General features: G+C 45.1%; 1 protein-coding gene across 12 annotated transcripts in view; it reads right to left on the bottom strand.

Moving 5' to 3' along the window:
* Positions 1–1,555: 1,555 nt before the first annotated feature.
* The window catches only part of ERC1 (ELKS/RAB6-interacting/CAST family member 1), a 282,848-nt gene continuing 275,878 nt past the window's right edge, over positions 1,556–8,525 (bottom strand). For all 12 annotated transcript variants that reach the window (XM_033057010.1, XM_033057019.1, XM_033057014.1 and 9 more), the window contains one exon: positions 1,556–8,354. In XM_033057010.1, the coding sequence (XP_032912901.1) occupies positions 8,217–8,354 (138 nt within the window). In that variant the 3' untranslated portion in view covers positions 1,556–8,216. The remainder of the gene's footprint in view (positions 8,355–8,525) is intronic.

Raw genomic sequence — 8,525 nt, 5'->3', positions numbered from 1 at the left:
TTCAGCACGAACAGTGTTATTGTTATGGGCCATCCAAAACATGAGTCAGCCTGCCGGGACATGGCCCTGAAACTCACCAAGCAGCAGAGCCAGCGTGGGCTGCAGAGCTCAGCTCCGCTCTCCCTGCAGATGTGCTGCTCTCCCTGCAGATGTGCTGTCCTGCTGGTGCTGACTCGGACTCCTGACCTTTCACTACTGCTTTAAAAAGTACACTTCCTTCAGAAGTGGTGTTTGTGCCATTATCAGACTGATGGGTACCTTGTTGTGCAGCAACTGGTTAAATTTATGTGGCATGTGGTCTCATTCAGCTATCTGGACTGTGCTGCAGAAGCCAGGCACACCCTGGCCTGACAGGATTCACGAATCCCCTTCTCAGCCAAAGATGTCTGAGCGAACATAAACCAGACTGGGAACCAAAGGGCTGATGGACTCTTCCTTTCAAAGCTCCTGAGACCCTTAATCCCCACACATCCTTTCTCCACACGCTGCTTTACATGCCTGATTGAAGCCCAAGTGATTGAAATCCAATCAGCAAAGGGAAGGGAAAGTCCAGGCACTGAGATCAGGATGCCTGTTCTGGTTACATATGTAGTCACTTGTACTGAAACAAGTCAGGACCTCAAGAGCCTCATGAAATGATGAATCGAGGAAAAGCAGAAGGGACAAGGCCAGCAAGAAAGCCCAGAGAAAAACCGGCTGTACAGACAGACAAAAGGAGAAAGAAATTGGTTAGAAAGTGCCCCAACCTGGGGAGGTCTGTGCTGTCAGGGCTACAGGATAGCTGCGGAAGATCTGGTGGAGTGTGTTTAGCACGGATATTGTTCTACCAGTGGGACCCAGTGCTGTGATACTATTCTCTTTAGAACAGTCAAAAACACCAGAAAAATGAGATTTTTATAGATTTTTATATTACTCAGGCAATTTCCCATGTCATCAGCACTCGTCTGGAGACTGGACACTGGGTAGAGCCTGTTTCTGCCGGCACTGCAGGGAGCACAGATCATCTCACCTCACAAAGCCATGACTCTGCTCCTGAGGGACAGGACCCACATCCAGGTTTCACCAGGAATATGTTCAGTAGGACAGTCTTGCTGGCCTTCCACAGCAAGGCTTTCTAGGCACGTTGCTCTGGAAGATGTGATCCTGACACTGACTCAATACGGGTGGAATTCAGTCACCCATTAGCAACTTTTAAGTACCGACTTGGAAAATAGGCAGGAGAGACAAAGCTGACTGTGAGAGTAGCTGTTTTATATCCACTCACCTGACCTGTGAGGTTCAAGGGTATGTGGCACACCTCTGTGCTTGCCAGTCCCTCACCTTCACCTTGCAGGCAGCCCCAGCTGTGTCCATGAGCATTGCCAGGCATGTGGTACAGCCAAACCCCAGCAGGCTTGTCCCACTGGTGCTGGTAGGCAACAACTGGGACCTCAAGCCTGGTCTCAGGGAGCAGTCCTGCAGCCATTCAGCCCTCCTACTTGCTCTCCCATCCTGGGCATGCAGGAGAGAACACCAAGCAAAAAGAAAGACATGAAAAGAAAGACATGGCACGGAATTTTTAAATAATTTTATAATTTCCTGATGAACTTAGTCTGTGAATAAAAAAAGAAGAAAAAAAAATGAACAAAGTGTTTATATTATCAAGGCAAAGTTGAATATAACACATTTTCTTTGCAATTTCATTATCCTGTCAGTTAACATGACTCCAGCAATAAAACACATACAAGTTGAAGGCAGCGTGCGCATTTGCATCACGGACACCAATGTCTCCCGCTGCTGTCATTTCCAAAAGGAATTCAAGTACACTAGATCCCATCCCTAAAGCCTGCCTCCCCCCTCACTAAAGTGCAACATGTCTCTTCCAAAGCAAATGAGGGATCTGTGTCTGTGGAGCGGATGGAGGATCCCAGAGAATTCAACTCCACAGATGATTTGTGAACTCGGTGTGCAGCTCTCCTCATTTATTGCCTTGGAAGGAAACGGCAAGATACTGTTTTAGTGGGCTTGGAGCAGCATGTTGGGCTAGCACAGAAGTTATTCCCCTGTTTGTGGTCCCATTGGATTCATCCTCCTCCAGCATCTGAACAAATAAAGGCATCTTACACTAAAGCATCCCCAGTTATACTGTAATGAGTATGTAATGAGGGGCCAAATGCAGCCACTCCAGGGAGGGAGGACTTGGCCTTGTCTGCAGGGAGCTGGGAAGATGGGGCAGATAAAAGGAACAGTGCCTACTTTTAAAATTTGGCTTCGAATTTGGTTTTTAAGATAACCACATTTTGTAACAAGTAAGAGTATATCATGACCAATAGATCATTTTTTTGCCAGTTTCCAAGTGAAAGAAACCAGTGTTTTGAACAAAAAGCCCTACCAAAGCACCTAGAGCCTAATGGGAATATCTGCTTAAAAGCAAACCACACTGACTTGATTTTCAAGATCTGAACTAAGCTTGCAAAATGGGGACCAACAGCATATGGATGGTTAAGTCTGATAATAAAAATACATTCACTTAATGCAACTCTTTACCTATGTTCATTGGTAAAGCCATTTGTCAGGGCTCTTTTTGTTAAGCTAACACACAAGTTTAGCCTCATGTTGTTCCTTTCAAGCAATGCAAGTCTGATGTAACCAGAGCAGAAAGTGGCTGCTGGTCCTTTCTTGCCCCATAACATGCTTGGGTATGTGACCAACACCAGAGGCACGGAAATACAATTTTGATAATGAACCTACACACAACTACCTGCACTTGCTGATCTGCACTTGCTCATGCCTCTGGCATCAAGAGGTGGGATGGAGAAAATAGAAAATTTGGCCAAAGCATTTGGCCCATTCACATCAGTGGTTCCCATCTTAGGGGACACCTGGTGTTGATAACTGCTACCAGAAAAGATTGACTTCAAAATGCTGTTTCATTCCACCCATTTCTGTCTTACACATGTACAGTATAAACCTGGGAAAGGAGGAATTTATACAGGGTTTGTAACATTTCCTAAGAGGCCAAGCTGCCTTGGACCTCAAAAGCCTGTGAAAGGCAACTGGTTATAATTATAAGCCCACAAATTCTTTTCTGTACAATCCCGAGAGGAGGAGTCATGGCTTTGTTGCTTCTTTACTTGAATTCCTTTTAATGAAATTTGTTTTTTATATATTTTTTAAAAACACATCTTTTTCAGTTCTACTACTATCTTTGTTTCAATCTGACAACAGACACACATTGTTGGTAACTGCCCCAGCCTTAGGACCACACAGACAATATTGACAAGCAGAAAACAAAACAGGAAAAAAACACCCCTGAAAAAGTCAGGGGAGATACTGATGACAGGGTTACAGCACTCACCACACACACTGGAAAAAGTCAGGATTTCTGAGTTTATGCTTTTGACACTAAAAAGTTTTGAAACAGTTTTTCTCTTTTTTTTTTAGTTTTAAAAATAGTCAGCGGACACAGCCATTTTGTTCAGAAGGATCTGCTGTTGTGTAAGGTTCCTTCCATTGATGTGGAAAAAACAATTAAAAACATAGTTTTGTTTTAAAAAAACCTCTGACACTCCTCTTCCTCACCACACAGATGAGAGGGGTCAGCAGAGTTGGCCTTGCCAGGCATGACACCCCTGATGCCCCGTGCCCAGCCCTCCCACCCTGCCGGCTCCGCTGGGGCAGTGTTGGTTATCCACAGCCTCTCCAGGTCCCTCTTCCACAGTGCAGGCGTTGAGCTGAGGAGAGGCTTCCTTCCAGGATCAGATGCCTTGATTGTACTCTTTCCCTTTAGCATTTCACTGGAGTCGTTGGAGGGATATACACATGACATATGCAGTGCCATTTTTGCTTTAAAATGGTCTCAGTGCATGACTCTACATCCTTTGTAAAGACCCCTGCAGTGGCAGCGATTGGCAATTAGTACAGGAGTGGGGACTCAACCCTGCCAACCCTCAGCAGATGTAAAAAATTCCCAACAAATTGAGCGCTAGCAGCAGAACACGTGGAAATCACAGGGCAAATGAAAAGAGATGCCCCTTTGGTTCAAAAACCAGGGTTATCTCTACAAGACTGATGACATTTATGCCCCCTTGTGCAAATTTCAGAGCCCTGAAGCACCAGGAAATTTTCTAGAGAAGGGATATTCCAGCCGTGCAATGAGAAACGGCGCACGCGGCTCCGCGCATCACGTCGGACCTTCACTTTCCATCCCCAGGACTTGGCAATAACTGGATACTCCAAAGAGGGTTTGGCATTTTCTGCAGTGAAAGCTGGTTAAAGACAGTCAAAATGAGAGAGAATACTTCGAGAAGCTCAGAGCTTCATTTGGGAGCATGCCAATGGCAAACAGTGCTCATGTTCTCACTCTGCAATTCTAGTGTTATGTCCTTTTAGTGTTTTACATGAGGTTGGATTCAGAGGAAAATATGGACTTGGACTTGTGGATATCATGAACAAGTGTGGTTGCAGTGTCAGCTTTTACAGTGCACATGGGCTTCAGGCTTCAGTTATTTTTTAGCCCAAACCCTGCCAAAATCACCTACTTAATTTTCTACAAACAGCTCCTTGAGTCCTCACATCTCTCAGCTTCTCTACAAATGACAACTCAGGAGAAAAAAAAAGTAATATTAAAGCAGTTAAAACTTTCACAGCTCCTGTAGCAAATGGAACTTCATTCAACAGGAGAAGAAAAAGCAAATTTCCCCAGGGTCTCTGGGAAGGGCCCCTGATTTCCTAGAGCTGCTGCACTGCAGGACCACTGGGGTAGGAAACTGTCTGCATCTGCCTGGCCGCTGACACTTGGGAGCAAGATTTTAAAAGAGCAGTGGTGGGTTAGGCAACTGCATGAGCATTGCAGGGTATGCCACACATGGCTTGTGCTTCATACGCAATTCCATGATGGGTTATGAGAATAAAATCCCTTTGTTGCCTTAAGGCCAATGGTGTGGTACACCGTAAGAGTGAAAAGAAAAAGCTTTCAGTGGTCACATTCAGCATTAAATCGTGGCCAGCAGTACCTCCCAAACTCCAAAGTTCCTCAAGCTATTCACCACAGGATCTCTGTCGACATCGGATCAGACAGATTACCTTAAACAGTTCAATGGAGATCAAGCTGGATCAAGACTGTTCCTAAATAAGATCTGCTCCCTCCCTGAAAGCATTTTACAGAGGTCTAAGATCAATCTTTAAGATGAGAAGCCTACAAGACCTAGGAGATAACAGTGGTTAACGAGAAAAACCACCAGGGCCCAACAATTCAGATGGAAGGAACAGCAGGTGTGTGGCTGGCAGATAAAGGACCAAATGGCCAGTGTGAAAACCAGCCAGGCTTGACAAATCCTCCCTGGGAAGAGGCTGGGAGATGTGTAAACAGTGAGCTTCACCTGGCTGCCGATGCACAGATCCTGCACATGCTGCCATGACAGCACCAGGCCTTTGGCTGGGGCACTTTGAACTACAGAGATGCAGCCACAATCTGAGTTGGAGATGCTGAAGGAGCAGCAGCACTTCCCTGTGATGTGTGGGCAATGCAGTAAAGCCAGGGAATTGAAATAACAGCCCAAAGTGATCGCCCCTCGCTCCTATCCCCTCCCCCTGCCCCTGCCTCCAGCAGAAACGCTATCAAGGAACATCTCAGTAAGAGGTTTACAAGCAGGAGTCATTTGAACCATCGATAAGGGAAATTCCACAGCTTCTCACAGAGGAAGGATTGTTTTACAGCAGGGAACCAGGGCAGCTGGAGATTTGACCATATAAGTTAATGAGAGAGTCAGGAGGGGTGGCAGTGGGCGATGATGCTGGGCTGATGGCTCTGATGCTTTTACAGGCGGCACTAAATTCCTTGAGTGAGTAATTAGGGGTGATGAAGAAAAAGCAAGAGGAAAGATTTCAAAACAACAGCTCCTACCAAACGTGCTGACTCAAATAATGGGACCAAAGGGGTGGTTCTGGGATGAGGCAAGGCCCAGCAGTGTGTACAGTCACTGTCTGCTGGCTTTCCGGCATTCCCCCCTTCCGCACATTCAGGTTCCCATTACTCTCCTCACACATGACACAAAAAAAAGCTTCACACACAGGCTGCTATTACAGGAAGAACTAAAGCTAGTTCTGATTTGCAAAGCACTGGCAATCCCAAAATTAGAAAAGGAGTGATTCACCTCTTCTTTTGAGACTTACTTCTTCCTAGACACCTTGGCTATGAATGCAGCTCCTTCTGCTGAATTATTACAGTAGAATAAATGGGGATGTGATTTATTTTAAATCAGCGAGTTTTCAATAGAGTCTATAGGTACACAAGGTTACAGTTTTGCCCAATTTTCAGTGCTTGTTTCGAAAAAAACTACAGGGTACATCTTCTCTTACTCATACTTGTGTTGATCTCCTTGTTGGACGCAATTGGTCACTGCTCAAGATAAAAACAAGGTGTGAAAGGCCTACAGGGTGAGCTGTACTGTGGATCTGAGAGACATAAAAAAGGCATTTTTCTTGAAAGGGCCTGGAACATTTTCCTTAGCATAACCAGCTTAGTGATTAAGCTCAAAATGTAGTAAGTCATATGCAATTAAACTGCAGGCTCTGTCTGAATGGGAAGTTTACTGAGAGGATTGATTCATAATTAGCTAGTGACCAGAAAACCAAGATTTTTTCCACTGCTGTGTTGCTATTTGGTCTCCTTTTGCCTTCCCTTTGCTTTCTGAAGTAATATGAGCCAGCCAAAGGCAGCAGCTCCTTTAATGAGCACATGGGGACAAGCTACAGGGTTCTGTCCTGCAGATGCCCCCTGACACACATAACCACTGGCAGCCAGGAAAAATGTGTCTCCCCATTAATGCATAGTCCAAGAATGAACACCCAAGTCCTACTCATAAAACAGGATTTCTGACTTGCTACCACAATGACAAACTGACCTGGGATTTCAGGTCATATTACCTATCAGCAGGAGCTGTAATGAGTGTCAAATGTGGATGGGAATAAAACTAAGGCCTCTCATATACACAGAAGAATTGCACTGGTTTAAGTAAAGCTGTGATTTTACACCTGTCTACTCAGCTGGGTGCCTACTCCAGCAGAGATGCTCCTCTTCATAAGGGTTATTGCCCTGAACTCAAAACTCATTCCTTGTCAATGTAAGCTAAACCAAAATAAATTAAATTATAATTATAGTAAGAACTGTGCTACTGATTTACCTAACTTAGCTTTTAAATTATACTTTTAAGCTCAATGATGCAAATTTCTCATTTACAGAATGCCTAAGACTATTCTGATGACAGCTAGTGCTCACAAAGTTATGGCCTGAAAAACTGGACAAACTATACAAGTTAAAGCTGGGAACTGACCTAGTGCTCACAAAGTTATGGCCTCAAAAACTGGACAAATTATACAAGTTAAAGCTGGGAACTGACCTGTTGAGCACACCTGCTCGAAGGGAGAGAGCTCTCTATAAAGTAAGAACTTCGGAGACACAGACCTATGATGAGAAGCCTCATCTAAAACCCCCCAAAATTCAACAGATCAAAAAATGTCCCACCTAGCACTTCAGAGTCAGACCAGTGAACAATAAAAATCCAAGTTAAGTAAACAGAAAGTACCAGTATGCCTACCTTTTTTCCAGCTGCTAGATGAAATGACTAACAGGAGCAAGGAAGGAAACTTTCCTTTCCTCACTCTGTTATGTAAGAAAATAAGAAGCATTGAGACAGGCAGCAAGACCTGAGCTAGCTGATGCTGGCCACCCATGAGCCATAATCAGAGCACACTCAGGTTTGGTTTTAGCACTATAAAATTCAGGCTTTCAGCTTTCATGAAAATAAAAACAGGAATAAGGAAAGAAGATAAAAAGGAAAAAGCAATATATTAATGGAAGGAGAGGGCTACTCTTCTGCAACCTCATGGAGAACTAGAGCTGCTTGTGTTCAGTGGATCCCCTCTTCTTTGCTCAGTAGACTTGGAAGAGCTCTGCTTAGCTGTATCCATAAGTCACCACCAACAAAGTCAATGGGGAATTGGATTCTAAAGTAGAAAGGCAGTGAGAAGATGAATATAAAAACAGCTGATTAATCATAGACTGGAAGAACCTAGAGAGCATGTAGTTTTTAGAAGGGTTTTTTTTTTGCCTTTTTTTTGTTGTCAAAGGTGCACCAAAAGTTTCTATTCCATGCTCTGTCTTTCACATTGCTCTCCACTCCCTTGGCTCCGTGGACTGACTGGGCTTGGCCACTGGTGTGCTGTGGTGGCTGAGGTCAGGAGGACTCCTCAAGGGCGTTGACGACCTGCTCCAGGATGTCGGGGCAGTGATCCGCGATCTGCTGCAGGATGGCGTTGGCGAACTCCTGCAGCTCCACGCTCTCCCTCTCGCCCTTCTCCAGCTCATTGTGCAGCTGCAAGAACACACAGAGACAGGTCAGTCCCCCTGCTCTGAAATGTGTGACAGTCCTGCCTGGCAGGCTTGGCTACACCATCACTTTAGGAGGGGAGCTAACAGAGGTGACACGTGCTGGGCACTTCCAGCACCTGCAGCCTCCCTTGGTGACTCCTGCTCTCCATCGTCT

This window comes from Catharus ustulatus, chromosome 4, assembly GCF_009819885.2.
Source record: "Catharus ustulatus isolate bCatUst1 chromosome 4, bCatUst1.pri.v2, whole genome shotgun sequence".
NCBI lineage: Eukaryota > Metazoa > Chordata > Aves > Passeriformes > Turdidae > Catharus > Catharus ustulatus.
This window is presented reverse-complemented; position numbering and strand designations above follow the sequence as displayed.